General features: G+C 41.4%; 2 protein-coding genes across 3 annotated transcripts; both read right to left on the reverse strand.

Annotated features, from left to right (window-relative positions):
- Window positions 1-2,245: 2,245 nt before the first annotated feature.
- On the reverse strand, window positions 2,246-11,589 carry tktb (transketolase b). The gene is made up of 14 exons (XM_034876738.1): window positions 11,311-11,589; window positions 8,762-8,879; window positions 8,519-8,632; window positions 8,330-8,427; window positions 5,871-6,062; window positions 5,212-5,339; window positions 4,913-5,109; window positions 4,581-4,745; window positions 4,155-4,311; window positions 3,937-4,067; window positions 3,762-3,845; window positions 3,564-3,660; window positions 3,288-3,407; window positions 2,246-3,091 (listed from the first exon to the last, which is right to left on the reverse strand). Exons 1-14 carry the CDS (start codon window positions 11,415-11,417, stop codon window positions 2,919-2,921), a joined length of 1,881 nt encoding a protein of 626 aa, XP_034732629.1. The 5' UTR covers window positions 11,418-11,589; the 3' UTR covers window positions 2,246-2,918.
- Window positions 11,590-12,348: 759 nt separating this feature from the next.
- Window positions 12,349-15,843, reverse strand: lrrc23 (leucine rich repeat containing 23). Of its 2 annotated transcripts, none has more exons than XM_034876777.1 (8): window positions 15,597-15,843; window positions 14,095-14,204; window positions 13,825-13,945; window positions 13,579-13,720; window positions 13,250-13,380; window positions 12,999-13,135; window positions 12,683-12,748; window positions 12,349-12,591 (listed from the first exon to the last, which is right to left on the reverse strand). In XM_034876777.1, exons 1-8 carry the CDS (start codon window positions 15,684-15,686, stop codon window positions 12,555-12,557), a joined length of 834 nt encoding a protein of 277 aa, XP_034732668.1. In that variant the 5' UTR covers window positions 15,687-15,843; the 3' UTR covers window positions 12,349-12,554. The 2 variants fall into 2 exon arrangements, with proteins under 2 accessions (XP_034732668.1, XP_034732667.1); XM_034876776.1 differs by having other exon boundaries at window positions 12,683-12,887.
- Between the last annotated feature and the right edge of the window lie 164 nt (window positions 15,844-16,007).

Raw genomic sequence — 16,007 nt, forward strand, 5'->3', positions numbered from 1 at the left:
TACAAAAATGCAAAATAAAAGATATCACTAATGTGCACTTACAGTAAAGTTTGATGGTAGCATGTTTAAAGGATCAATGTGTAAAATATGCAGAAAGGTGCAATGGTATGATAGTGCAAGAGACTATCAGTGCAAATTCTATATCTATTCAAGTACAACAGGCAACACAACATATCAAAAATAGAGGAAGCATTACTCTACTATCCATGGACACTAATAGAAGACTTATAGAAAAGTTTAAGTTAAAAACTGTCCAGACAAAAACATTGCGTGGATTATTGACCATACAGGCATTGCTAGCAAAATAGGCGGATGGCTAATATAATCAACGAAAAAGTTAAACAGTGACAATCCATCCAGTCCAACGTAGTTTAGGTGTATGTCTAAAGGAACCCAGATGAAGGTACAAAGGGCAGTGTGGTACAAAGGGCAGTTTGCAGAGCAGACTTAAACACTCAATTACTCAAACCAACCAATCACACTCATAGAAGAGCTTAATGGCCCTAGGGACAAAGAACCTATGCAGCCTGTCTGTTTTGCAAGACCCAGGAGCTTTCTGCTGAACATAGACTTCTGCTTGGAGAAAGTAGCGTGTATGGGGCGGCAGTCATTGTCCATCATGGAGAGCAGTCTGCTCAGGGTCCTCTTATCTGCAACTGATGTCAGTGACTCCAGCTCCATGCCCGCCACAGAGCCAGCTTTTCTAGTCGTCCAGCATCCCTCTTCCTAGTGCTGCCTCCCCAACACACCACAGCATAGAAGAGGACACTGGCCATGACAGACTGGTAGAACATAAGCAGGAGTTTGCTGCAGACTTTGAAGGACCCCAGCCTCCAAAGGAAATAGAGCCTGCTATGTGTGTGTGTGCATTATCATATCAGGGGCGACAGCTCCCGAGACTAACAAGGACCAAAATAGCATTTCTAATCATATCAATGAGGTTAATGTTATGAATTTGTTTATTTTTCTACATCTGAAAATCAGCTGATGAGACAGAGACAACAGAATAATCCAGACTCATTCCAAATGGCACATTGGACAACTTAACAGTCAACAGTGAAACACTGACGTGACGTGCTCTTCCCAGGTAAATAGGGATGTGACCAAAGACTATTCATTTAAATCTTGACAGGAATGTGCAGTAATCCACTCACCACATTCAACCCCTTCCTTAACCCCAGTCAGGCAACACCCTGGATTTACAATTCCCACTGCAGTGAGGAGCAGGGGCCTACAATACATCCAACTTCTAATTTTAATTCATCTTCAGTGACTTGTTTAAGACACAAAGGACTAGCACAACGTTTCTACCTTGTTTCTTTGCCAGCTCTCCATGTATGACATCTATCTGTAAAAGCCACCAGATGAGGCTGATGGGAAGGGGACTGTCCATTGTCCCGAACTCTCAATAACATCAAAAAATATAAACCCTTTGCTTGGACATCCCATTATTCAGATCAAACGTTTACATAGGTTAGGATAGCTGATTGGTTAAGGTTAGGATAGCACCTGTACATATGAGGTTATGTTGTATGGGGAATTTGGGACACAAACACTGCACACAAACCGGTGCAAGATTGTGTGGATTTGGCTTGATAAACATTTAAATGTTTTAAACATAGAAAGGTAATTTGGCTTGTTCTTGATTGTAACTTATGGGAAGTGATCTACAAACATCTATTTATATGGTCTTAACAATGGGATCTTTGATGAGAGGCGTTGTCAAACAAACGGACGTCAGACTAGTGGGCTGTAGTAGAACCATAAGGAATTTTTCCAGGTTATTGAGGTCGGAATGGAGCCTACAAGAAAAATGACATAGCACCGATGGGAGTTTGTTTTTAAAGTTATCATAAAACAATTGGACAAGGTGAGATATTTACTTCATGAAGGAAAAATTGAGGTGCCATTTTTAGTAAATATATCAGACCAAAGTCTTTCTCTATGCACAATTGTTTGTACCAAACTTCATGGAAATCCTTCTAAAAGCAGGAGGATCAATAGAATAAGTTTTCTAGAAACCAACATGGGTTGCCTATCTACACAGGTTGAAGCATTTCACTGAAGAAAATACTAAAAACCCAGTGGTGCTACATCACTTTTTTCCTTTAAAAAAAAAAAAAAGAAAAAAAGAAAAAAGGCTCAGTCATGAATCCGTGCAAATCAGCTGATAATTGTGGACCCATCTTCATTGCCACCCATAAATATGAGTGGGGCGGGGGAAAGCACACAAGACAAAATTGCATTGGGTTAATCTTTTTAATTCAGCACAACACAGGTAGAACAGGTTGACATACGTGACCTGGAAAGCCAGTAACATTGTGGGACGACATAGTGGCCAGGAATGCTCAATGGTTCATAACTGTGAGGTTTAACTTTTCACACCTGCATGAAGAAACCGTTCTCTACCACAGCTAAGCGTCAAAAGCTGTGACAATCACTACACAGTAGGTGCTTCTTCGAAACAATACGAGGCATGAATGCCAGCTGAGTGAGAAGAAATGAGGCATTGTTGTAAGGAATGTGAAAAAAAGATGTTTGGAATGCAGAACAGAACTTGTGGCCTGACAGTTCACAATGGATCAGAACCAGACAGCTGTCAACATTTACAGTATTCTGTGATGCTTTTGTTTGAGCTACTAGCAAGACGTTTGGAAAATATGAATAGTGTACAAGAAAGGAATGTTGTAGAAGAAGGTACTATACACTGCAAACGGGAGGGAGCAACTAACACTGCAGGTGTTAACACAGCACTCCCTTCTCATCCCTCTCCATCTGTGGTAGTAACAATACAGGGTTAGCACACTGCACTTTAACCAAAGCCACAAGGGGGCACAAAAAGTTAACAGGTCTTCATGATCATGCTAGGCAACTGCAGTTGGTTGAGATGGAACGGAGTGACAGATAAATTGCGGTTTTTAATTTGCAAAGGTCTGACGCACGGCATTGGCAATGTGCTTGGCGCTGATGCCGAAGATGTCCAGTAGCTCTTGGGACTTTCCGCTGCGGGGAACACCGGTCACTGCAAGCCGGGTCACAACAATGCCGGGCTCCTTGCCCACTGCCGACAGTACTGCTTCACCAAGACCACCTGGACAGAGGAAACAGACTATCAGCTCAAATCCCCAGGAATGATGGTGATGATCTCTTAATAGACACGGGTAGATTGAGAACACTCTGCATTTAACCCCAATACCACCTGGTGTATTCTTTGGCCAAAAAAAAAACTATGGTACATGACTGGAGAAACCTTAAACAGGATATTCAAAAAAACAAAAACAACCCACCCTCCTTGTAGTGGTCCTCCACAGTGATGATCTGTCCGCCTGTGGCTCTGGCACTAGACAGAATGGTAGCGGCATCCAGGGGCTTGATAGTAAACGGGTCAATCACACGGATCTTCTTCCCTATAGGAATTAATTATGTTAGAGTTGTTTATTAGCCCATGCTAACCAAATGAACAGCTGATCCCCTGAATTACCAGAAAATGGCTGTTTCATGGTAGTAATGAAATGCGAGCCTCAATAACTGCATCTACCCACTAGAGGGCAACGTGAGTTTACCTTCAAGGGCCAGCATATCTGCCGCAGCAAGGGCCTCATGCAGAGTAACACCAGCTCCAATCACCGTTACACAATCACTGTCAGACTGGCGCACCACCTGGTTAAATAGAATTACATATACATTTTCCTGGTGGGTATTCCAATCTCTTTGTTGCTACTTTGTATACAATTTTGCAAAACCATTGCATTGATCATTACCTTAGCTACGCCCACTTCAAACTTCTCATCTGGCAAGTAGATGACTTCATTGTCTGGTCTACTGGTACGGATGAAACAGATACCCTGAGAACATAGAGTTACAACATAAAAATGTAACTTCAATCATTGTGAAGACAATTTACTGGCCAAACTACCACAAGGGGGCCTAACCAACCTTTGTATTGGCTGCGAGCTCAACGGCTTTCTCTGCGGACACTGCGTCACTGGGGTAAAACACAGTACATGTTGGGATAGCACGGAACATGGCCAAGTCTTCCAGGGCCATCTGGGAAGGACCATCCTCACCTGAAGCCAGGGAAAGATCAGTTAGGGGACAGTGGACACTCATTGTGGCCTAAAAGAAAACTAGTGATATTTAAGCAGAAAGCTTACCGATGGAGACCCCACAGTGGGACCCTACCAGGTTCACATTTGACTGGGAGATGGCTCCCATGCGGATCTGGTCATATGCTCTAGAGAAGAAGGCAGCAAACGTGCTGGCAAATGCAACTGTGCGGTCACGGGTGGCACAGCCAATGGCCACTCCCACCTGCAGCCAGTCAAGACAGTGAACCAAGGTTAGGGTTCATGACAATGATTACAAATGAGGATTACATGGTCATAAGTGACAGGGGATTATTATGCTAAAGAATAAAGAGCAACAGTTCAGACCAATGGGGAGCACATTATGTAAGAGTTAAGCCAAAGCCAAGTTTATCCCGCTTTCAAGATTGAGCTAATCATGTCCAACATCTGTAACTTAGCAACTGAGAGAGGTAATAGCATTTTATCCTCTGTGAAAACCGAAATAGTGTATACCAAGTTCTGTTCAGCGATGAAGCACTCAATGTAGCGGTCAGGGAAGGCTTTCTTGAAGGTCTCTGAGAAGGTAGAGTTTTTGGTGTCTCCGTCGAGGGCCACCACTCTCTTGCTTGCCTGGCCCAGCTTGGCCAGCGCCAGACCGTATGCACGCCTTGTTGCCATCTGACAGGGCGGGAAAGAAATGTGTAAGCATCAGAGATTTACAAACGTAATAAACAATATTTCACATGTAGGTTAAAAAGGTTTTCAGGTGCTTATATTAGTATAAGGCCCGGCAAACGTTTATCAGTGAATTTCCATTGACTGAACGCAAGTAAGTAAAAACATACCTTTTCTCCCTTTTTGTATTCTGGGGGTGAAGGCATGGAGATGGCGCTAAGGTCGGCAGGTGCTGTGTCATCTTTGGGCAGTTCAGGGCACAGGGTCTTGTTGGGGACCTGGATCTGAGCCTGCAGGTCTTTTAGGAGGTCATCCACCCTGTCCTTAGGGATAGGCTTTCCATGCCAGTTATCAAGATCCTCAATATCTACAGCCAAAAGGATAAACAAGTCCCATAAACCAAATTCAGAGACTAGAGTACAATTGTTTGATAAATAAAAGAATATTCTCATGGGGAAGCCACACTTACTTTTGAGTCCCTTGCCCTTGAATGTCTTGGCTACAATGCAAGTGGGTTTGTCCTTGACCTGCTGAGCCTGCCAGAAAGCTTTACACAGCTCCTCGACATCATGCCCATCCACAACATACGTGTTCCATCTACACAAACAATGGCTATGTTTTAACAGCATACCAACATTACAAACATTACCCCAAAACTCATCAACACTTCATTTGGTTCGATTTGCTTCCACACTGCACTTTGTCAAAACACTAAACATACATCACGCAATTGAGATGGTTGCCGTTTATTAGACAGAATATCCGAAACTCGCCAACACTTTGGTTCTCAGAAATAATGGAAGACCAGATTAAGAATGTATTTGGGTTGTGGAACGAGACTCGTTTTCAAGTGGATTAGAGTTTAGCGGAGCTCTCACACCAGCTCAAACAAACCAGACTATCCAACCAAGAGCTCCAGGGTTCATTTTAAAAACTGACCAAACAAGGTAGGTGTCAATGCAATCTAAAACCCAGCTTTTCAACAGGTTGATAGTAAGGTCCTGATTATACGCATGCATACAAATAACAAGAGAGGTTGTTCAATTTTACAGAATACTGAGGAATAATTTGAAAAAATAAAATTCTAGATAATTAGATAACTGAAAACGAATGGAAAGTCAAAGTTACCCAAAAGCTTCACAGCGCTTGCGGTAGGTCTCCATGTCGTGCTTCAGGGGTGCGGCCTCACTCTGACCGAGCCGGTTGACATCCATGATAGCAACCAAGTTGTCCAGCTTGTAGTACGAGGCAAAGGCCATGGCCTCCCACACCGAGCCCTCTGAACACTCTCCATCACCCATCATGCAATACACACGGTAACTACAACACAATGTAGAAAGGGGAAACGATGTATGGAACAACATTGGCTACTACAGGATTAACAAGACTGTTGAGATCCATGATGGGTGGACTACCAATGTGAAAGTTAAAGATCGCCAGACTCAGCATAGAATAAGTCACTGGTCTTGAGTGAAGAACATTACATTCCATCCATCTAGGCCATATGAAACCAATCATGAACCCCATCACAGGTTCTGAACCAGAAACATTAGAAGCGGCAATTAATAAACTCAATAGAGCCAACGGGACCAATAAAGTAGTTAGGAATAAGGACGCAATAATTATATATTGTTGTTACGATTATAGTCCGAAATTTAAATCATGGTTTCACAATTATTCATTAATTTCTGCGGCTCATGTATGAAATTACATGATCACTAGATTTGAATTTTGTGGCCTTTTGAAACAAAATTTTGAAAATGTTACCCACTTTTTAAATTCATATGAAAATATATTTGACACTAGGTAATTTAGAGGCAAAGTTGGTCACAGCTGTCCTTAAGGAGTAAGCCCTTTTTGGGTCCTGCTAGTTGGTGTGTAAAAGTCGTTGAAGCTGCTTGACAAGATGCACCCGTCACAGGGAAATGTGCAGCATGTTGCCAAGGAATAACTGCGATGTATCTTCTTGCAGCTTTATGTCCCACAGGGGATGTTTCAGTGAGTAACATCTAGTGTTAGAGTCAGTGACATGTTTTAGCTGGCGCGGCGTTTTGACTCGTACAAATGATCTGATGTGCCTTGTGTGTGCAAAGGTTTATGTTCATGAAGGTTTAAAAAGAACTGCACACACATGACTTGCAGTCAGTTAATACTCAGTGTAGCAGAGGCTTTACGATTAATTAACTATGCCATTTTAAAGTGTGGTTAATAGCAAAACTGGTTCCCCACTTCATCCCTAGTTAGGAACCATTTATTGAACCCTTATATCATGGAAAAACCTTATAAAAAGCTTCAAATAATTGTGTATAGTCTACGCAAAGCTCGAGGTACAAACTACCTTAAATATATTGGGTTATTACTTTTCCTTAGAATCACTAATGTTACTGTCAAAGAAAACGAATACATTCCAACAGATAGAATCTTTTAAATAATTTTAAGTAGCGCTTCTTATAGTATTTTTCTGTTCTTAAATCATCGCCATTTGCATGTAGTTGTGCAAAATGGCGCAGTGCACAAGAGCAGCAGATGATTCTGTTGCCCTGGGTAGTGGAGGAGTACACTGGATGTTTTCTACTGAGATGATGTAGAGACATGTTTGCTGCTTAAAATGATCCTAAACTTTGTCATTTTCTTTCACCCGTCTCTTCTCATAGACCCCTCACTATTTTTGCTGTCTTCATTGGTAATCTTTCTTGTGTCCACAGAAGCGTTAGCCTTTTGTGCGCTAGTAATAATCCTCTGCAGAAACACAGTGAGCTGTACACCGCTAGTTACACTGATTTAACAAGACATGTGGATTCAGGATTTTTTGTAAATCAAATTATTCGAGTTACTCGAGGAATAGTTTCAGCCCTAGTACGTTATACTACACTTTATGACTATGTCTCAAAATGTTTTGCAGTTTTTTGGTTAAAACCATTTGTTAGAAAGACTGTATAATTTAACAATTTACCAGTAGAAAATGGATTTTTAAAAGAATCTCTCCAAATCAAGCTAAAGACCTTGAGAAAAGCATTTCTAAAAAGTTATACAGTAATTTGGCATTGAAAGCTTTGATGCCAGGCATCTGCAAGAATTTCATTTTTCAATTTCATTTTTGCAAGAAAAAAAACTGCATGCTATAGCCCAAACTGCGCGACATTAGCATAAAGTGGGCATGTTTGAAAGGGGAGACCGGTGGGTGTCCATAGAATTCATTTTCATTAAATTATCTGGTTGACGAGAGACGTCAAGAGACCCCTCTGAAAATGGCCATGCTAGATTTTCCCCTCCCCAAGTTTTAGCCCAACTCTGGAGCATTATTCAGTCCCCGTGACAAGGAGTTACCACAAACAGGTTTATGCATTAAAACAGATAACAGTGCCTCAGGCTCCACTTTAAAAAGAAATCAGTTACAGCATTAAAGTCTTGCAAAGCTCCTAGTTTAACAAAATAGTCAAAATTGTCCAACAAGACCATAGTTTAACACTTATGACATTTCACCTGAAGACTGCAAAAATGTTTTCAGATCACCATCAGTTTAAAAAAAAAAAAAGCAGGATCAAGTCTTTCAACCTCTTATGAATCCATAGTTTTTGTATACATACGCGGACTTGTCAAAGTGTTTGCCAGTGTAGGCCATCCCACAGGCAGCCCCGAGACCCTGTCCCAGAGATCCTGTTGCCACATCAACAAAAGCCAGTTTCTAGAGAATGAGACAAAAAAAAAAGTTAAACTAGACCTAGAAAGCAACTGTACAAAATCTACCAGGAAGGCGTTTGGGATTCTTGACGTACTGGTGTGGGGTGCCCCTCCAGGTCACTGTCAATCTTGCGCAGGTTGAGCAGATCAGACTCCTTCACGAAACCAGCCTCTGACCAGGCAGCATACAGGACAGGTGCAGCATGACCCTAGAGAAATGGGATGGGGGGGGGGGGGGGGGGGGGGGGGGGGGGGGGGGGAAACAACACATAATCTCAAATCTCAGGTGCGCAGACCAAATGAAGAACATCAATCTCTCAAACAAAATGTATGCCAACCTTTGAGAGCACAAAGCGGTCGTTACACTGGTTGCGGGGGTCATCTGCTTTATAGCGCATGGTGTGGAAGAAGAGCACAGACATGAGCTCTGCTGCACTGCAGCACGATGTGGGGTGACTAGGGAGAAGAAGAAAAAAAGGGACATTGTTGAGAACAGTTCAGACAGAAATAAAAATGTATCTAAAAACTAGGCCTGCGCAATTAAGTTACCAAAAAAAAAAATTCTTGATTCATCCTGTTCAGGATTTAATTTTTCAATAACAGATTTTTTTAATTGATACTTTTAAAATGACAGATTTTCATTTAATTTTACTAGCCGACTGAATCAAACACTGCTACTTTCTGTGAGTCTTAGACTGTATAAAATGGGTTTTAAAGCACCCCCAAGCGCTGCAATGCTCTCTCTTCTCCTCATGTTTACAGGCTTGTGGTGCTGCATAATAAAAAATAAAATAAAAGTTAAATCTGACAATTTGTTTTGTCATGGTTCATGTGTGCAATAAACTTTACACTTCATGAGAAAAAAAACAGAATCGTGATATCAATTTTAAAGCTAAAAATTTAACGAATCATATTTCTCAAATTGTGCATGCCTAATTCAAACAAAACAAAACCCACACACACACACACCATGCACATAGATGCATTGCTACATTCAGAAATCTTCACTTTGTTTTAGTTTGACAGTAACAAAAACGTATGTACCACAATTGGTCATTCCTGAAAAGGCATTTAAACAGGATTCATTTGGCAAGCAGTGATTTTTAAATAGAGCATCATATCTTTCGGGATTGAGACTATCAAAAGACTGTTAATCTGTAACATGACCACGTCAGTTATGTTTCCACACTCCAGTGCACTTAAAAAAACTTAAACAGTAAACTTGTGAAACGGTTAGTTGCAGCACAGCGGTCAAAGTTTTGTACACAGCATGTTTAGAAATCCCACATTACTCAACAGCATCTCCTCTTCCCTATTGGGTTAAATTACAAATGGCATCATTTCAACCATGCCGAAACACAGTTATCTTATTCAAACAGACATCATGGTCACGGTTAAATTTCTTAAAAAACCCAGTGCCCTGTTTACCCATTGTCCTCTTGTTGAGCGATGACCTGCTGAGAAATAAACTGAGGTAAATTCATAAAAGCCGCAACAAAAGCAATCAGATACTGAAGTGTAATGTAACATTGATTGAGTTTACTGAACATTAATGTCCGGTAACAAACCAAAAATCACAATTTCTTAAGGGAGACAATATCAAAACCGCATAGGCTATTCAGGAAATACTTTATCCATTTCCTTGTCAGTTGACACAAGGAAGTAAGAAACAGGTTTATTTCTGAAAGTTGCAGTTGTGCAAGAGAGTGAGTAAAAAATTACACAATGCCAGCCTACTTCAACTGACTACAATCTAAATTGGATGTACCTGGCCAAATAGTTAACAGATGCTGCATTTAAGTTGTGGTCCTTGACTGCATATTTAAAAATCTGGCTTAAGACTTCTCATTGCTTCCCTGGTTCAGATTCTGGATTCTATTTAACAATGCGAACAAAAAAGTGTTACATGGTCTCATTTTAGCTACACAAGAAAAGAAAAACAGTTTGTCCAAAATTGTCCTCTACAACAATTTGAATAGATGGGTGAAGGAACATATGACAGCGGGTAATTGAGACCGCGAGCCATCCGAAACGCATGATTCGAATTACGGACAGCATTTATGTTGCCCTTCTGGTGAAGTATATTGATGTTTTGGATGTGTATACAGATCATTATTGACAGAATACTAGGACGAGGGCAGACAAAATGTGACAAAAAGTAACTGTGTGAAGAGAAGAGCTCCAGACTGGCAAAAAAGTTGTACGACTTCAGACGTTTAGGATAAAGCAATCCTAACGTAAGGGCCATTGTCTTTTTGACTAACCACTATCCTGGTTTATCATATTAACACACGTACGCAGATTTCCTTAAAGCAATTGCAACTGGTGTGCATTTGTGTACATGTCTAGCAAGCTATATACCGTAAGCATTTTAAGAGGCAGCTGCAACTTTAAATTACAGAGTCAAACGGAGCACGCGATTCACCCTTCACATGGTCATGTGGTTTCTTTTTAGCTAGCTAGTAGAGGCAGGTCGATGCTAATCAATGGAGACAAAGTTTCATCTTGATAGTACCATGCTGCATATAGTTCAGGCTAGTTAGCATGAACTCGTAGGTAGCTTGTACAGACTGTTGATAACCTAACTATAGACGCAGACGCTGCCTTTTGTTTTCGTGCATGGCGCAAATTGTTAGCTTATGCTACCAGATACATTTAGCTTAGAAAGAAACAGAACGTTTATACGTTGTATAGCTACTTGCTAGCTGTCTGCTGTGGCTACGCTTTCCACTGCTTGAAGATAATCTGCAGCACGTGTAACGTTAACCAGGCACAAGTAAAACGTGCGTCCCCACAGTAACGTTTTAACATATTGCATTTGCATTTTCTTCCTATATAATGTTGGCTGTTTTAATAACTTATACCAACATAACTTTAAATGACTTACCCAGAGTTAGACGCGCATGTCGCCTTGATGGAGTTGATCCTGAGCTTGTTAGCGACGTCTTTCAGCCCCTGCAGAGTTTTCTCGTCGGGTTTGTGGTAGCTAGTCATGGTTTCTGGATTATTTCTTGAGAACCGCGTCCCCTTGAAAATTATGTTTGTTTTTGTTTTTTCTTAGTCACACTGCTGCTTCCCGGGGTAGTAGTTTCAAAGCTGCGCCACGCCAATGTTAGCTGCCCGATGTAAGTACAACCGAGGAGGAGGCGGAAGCATTGAGGAAGGGACTTATGTCTCCTCTAACTGCCACGCCCACCTAATCCAATCATTGGAGGAACAGCTGTGGGGTTAGTTGCGCATGAGGCGTTGCTTTCACAAGACATTTCTCAGTTTATTAAAGTTACAGATCTGTGATGACTTAGTTCTTATCATTTAACCTTTTAATGAGAAAATTACCAATATATGGACATAAAACACAAGTATTATATCCGGTAGCCAAAATGTGGAGAACTAGGTAACGTTTGTCGATCTTTGTTGGGAAATTACCCTACAACAAAACGAATTGCACCCACCGCTTTAGACTTCATAAAATGGGCAATATTTTTATTCAGAAGATTTAAGTAATTTGTCTTGGTTTTGGCCAAAGACTATATGAAATATTGTTCCTTCTTTTTGGCAACAGTATGATGCTGAGGTGTGGAAATATTGATATCTTCAGATTGCTACTATTAATCAGAAACAAATTATCCGATAAAATGTACCCACTTTGTAGATAGGTGGACAGTACAGACTACATATGGTGATTTGTTTATATCTATTGCATGTCACTATTCCCTTAAAGCTAAAGCTAGATGTCTGCCAACAGGGAAATGGTGTCAGATTTTGCCCTCTCATCCTTACTCAGGCAAACACAGCACAGTTTTTCCTGCAATACAAACACTCCTTCATTTCTTATGCATTCGTCACTGGCACATTGCTTTGTAACTTTACCTGATTATTTGCATTTGCACATATCAATGGATGCATTCAACATTTTAATTGTTAGTTTTATTGTTCAAAAAAATAGATTGGCTGTAATAGTGTAAGAGCATTTACACATGACACAAGCAATGTACACATATACAGATACAAAGTGCATCATACAAGCTATACAACGCTTCTCATACAACACAATCACAGAACCCACATTTACACACCAAGGCTGTGTTCTCAAGGAAGTCAAACACTTCCTCATTTTGGCATTCATTGCATTTATTGTGGCTCAGGAAATGTCCTCTTCTTTAAGTTCCTGAAATGACATACATGCCATTAGAACAACAAGGGAAGCCATTGATGTCTGACCACGCCACAATGAGAAATAAGATGTTCTTTAGATTTACCTTGATTCTCTCCCGGGCCTCAGCCCTCTCCTCTGGGGAGACCAGCTCTTTGTCAAGCCGCTCCAGCTGGGGCAGAAGAATCAGTGCACTCAGCCGGTAGTCTGTCGTTTCCACGAGAGGATTCTCAGAAACAACCAAAGCCCGCAGAGTTTTTGACACAAGCCCAAGGCATTGCAAGGCACTCTCATCTAAAATTAAATTGCCTCTAAGGGGGAGAGACAGAAGTATATGGAATATATAATATGGCATATATAATTTTATTTGGTGTTTTACTGCACTGATGACAGGCTCTGATCTGTCCTTTTGTGATGTGTACCTGACATTGAGGTATTGGAGACACTTCATGTTGGGGCTGAGGCCATCCAGAGAATCTAGCTGGTTGTCTCGAAGATGAAGAGTGGTGAGGCGCTCTAGCCTTTCTAAACCTTTCAAATCCTTGATAACATTTTGGGCCTGAACAGAGAGCAAGAATAGTTACAGGCACTCTGATCTCTGGGTCATTACATGAGTGCATGGATATTAAGTGTGTTAATGCTAGTGTTTTATAAATCATAGCTCTTTTATTACCAGATATAATCGTCGCAGGTTGGGAAAGTTGATACCATCAGTGGTTTCCAAGTGGTTTCCCCTCAGCTCTAGAGTTACCAGGTTGGCAAAACAGCCACACTGAAGGCCGTTCACTCTCTGAATACCATTTCCTGTTAGAGAGGTTGCAAAATGTCTTGTTACAACACTAGACAGAGTTTCTTATATACTGTATTGACTGAATTATAACACATGGGATATAATAAACCTCCTTCTGATCAAATACATAATTCCTGTCACTTATCACTTCCATAAGAAAACTCTGGATTAGTTTAATATCATAGAGCCACTACTTATCCTGACAGACCAACCTGTAAGATTGAGGCTCTCCAAGGCAGGCCCAACCAGGCCATCCAGGTCTTTTAGCCAGTTCACTGCCATACTCAGCCACTGCAAGAAGGTCAACTGAGCAAAAGGTTGCCCTTTGAAGCACGACACAGCATTATTGTCAACCTACAGAAGAGTTGCATTCAAAATTCACCATCAGTCATAGTGAATGATACCGACAGCCCCAGAGATGTCCTTTTCTAAATAAATACGAATAGAGAGGTGCTTGCCTTCAGCCAGAGAAGTTGAGTCAGAGATGCCAGAGGAGCAAGATCAACAAGGTGGTTGTTGGATAAGTCCAGAAAACGGAGGTGTGTGTAACCGCTGATTGCGGTAATGTCATCCAGTCCTCTGAGGAGTACAGTGACAACAAAGGGAAAATTATATAAAGAATAGACAAAATCAAAGACATTGTTACAAATACAGGAAAATAACCTGAATTTAACATTTCAGAGGCAAAGGCAGCCACTAATGCTTTGCATGTATTTTTGTCCCCTTACTTGTCTTTTAGGTCCACTTTGACAAATGCATGTCCAAGACCATTTCCTGTTCGGCACAGCAATGAGAGCCCCTGACTTATGGTTTCTTGGGTCAAATGGCAAACCTGTACCTGTAAGAGGGAAGACATCATATGATTATATTTGTCCAAATTGTTGGTGGTGCCAAAACGCAGGGGAGTAAATGTTCTACAGGGCCAATCAATGTTTGTGTATGGCGCACAACCCAGACGAAAGCCCCTCTATATGATAGCTACTAAACCACCCATTACTTTTAGTCAGAAATGGAACCTCAGCAAACGTAGAAATTCCAAATGACGCTACTTAATTTAAACCCTTTATAATAAGGATACCAATCATACACTTAAGTAAAGCTGACGCTCATGGCAATTTTATGCATGAATTCAGTAAGGCTGTATTTTTTGCTCTCCATCAACAAATTATCAAGTTACTATGACTAGATCACCACTTAAATGTTAATTCAGTTACTTCATATACAGTAATTAATATGTAGCTAAATTAGCTGGATTCCAGTTACATAGAAGATTAGACCCATGGATTGCTCAGCCTCTCATGAACTGCAGCCTTCCTCCCAGGTCAACCTTCATTTCCCATGATTGGGCCTTTTATAGCAGGCTGGTTCTGGTTTCAGCTGTGGCTGGTGGCTTTTCCCCCTCCCTTATAAACTGGATAGATGTTGTTTTCCTAAATGTTTGGCGTTTCTTTTTCCTCTCCTGCTCTGAGGTATTAGAAGGAGTCATGAGCACCTTGTTATGGCGCTCTCTATACCTTCCTTGGGTGGGTGCTTTTTTACACCCGGACAGGACGTGTGCCATGGTGCCACTCTCCCCACAGAGCCTGCACAATGGGTCCTCTCTCATGCCCCACTTGTGCAGGTTTGTTGGGGTTGGGAGTGCGTCATACGCAGATCTCAGCAGGAAGGAGATAGGGAATGGCTCCAGTCTGCATAGGTCCGCCCAGGTGACCTTCCTCTCGGGAAGATCCCACCTGGTCCAGGGTCCTTGGGAGGCCAATTCCACTGCCCTTGACCTTCGTCTTTCCTCTTCCAGTTTTCGTACCTCTTCTTGAATCATGGCTCTTCTGTCACTCTTTCCTGCCTTCCTCCACTGTTGGAACTGGGAGGTTCCAAGACCCTTTCTTCCTCTGCATGGTGATCCAATGACATCACGCAGCCTCAAATGCTCTCAGCCCGTGCAACAGATAGATCAGCTGCCCTGATCTTGTGATGACACCTGCATTTAGTAGCCATGTAGCCCAGGATTTGTAAGGGAACAGTGACTTTGTTTAAACCCCCTGTTTAAATAAGCATCTTATGGTAGCTAGCAACCTGACAGTTTTTGGATATAAAAAAGAAAAACAAAAAACGAGTGTTATAAACTAGAAGAAACTTACCAGAATACAACTTACTATCTGCAAAGATGAAACATACTAATGGCGTGACTTGTGTGCACATCTTCATAAATAGCCTACTAGCTAAACTATACCTTCTCGTCCTCTCCAGGTCCTTGAGGAGTTTCTTCCTCTCCGTCTAACGTTCCATCGGACAACACTGCATCTTCATCCATGTCAGACATTGTTGTCAAACTGCCTCGTGTTATCACAAAAAGTAGCGGGTCGACTGCAGCGGACCAGTTGGTAGCTAACTCAACTGACAAGCGGTTATCTAGCTAGCTAGCGCCGTAAGAACTAACTGGGTTATCTGGAAATTCAACTAAATTAGGTGAAGCTAGCGTTAGTCCGTTATGGGACTGTTGCAAGGACTAACAAGTACGCTGCAGTAGCTAGCTAGTTAACGTGTTCAGTTTTGTAACTATTATAAAGATATCGAAATGCAACAAAATTATTGTAAGAAGTAGTTAGAAGCTAACATTAGTGTTAACTACAGGTAACTGCAG

The sequence above is a fragment of the Etheostoma cragini genome, chromosome 7, assembly GCF_013103735.1.
Source record: "Etheostoma cragini isolate CJK2018 chromosome 7, CSU_Ecrag_1.0, whole genome shotgun sequence".
NCBI classification, from domain to species: Eukaryota; Metazoa; Chordata; class Actinopteri; order Perciformes; family Percidae; genus Etheostoma; species Etheostoma cragini.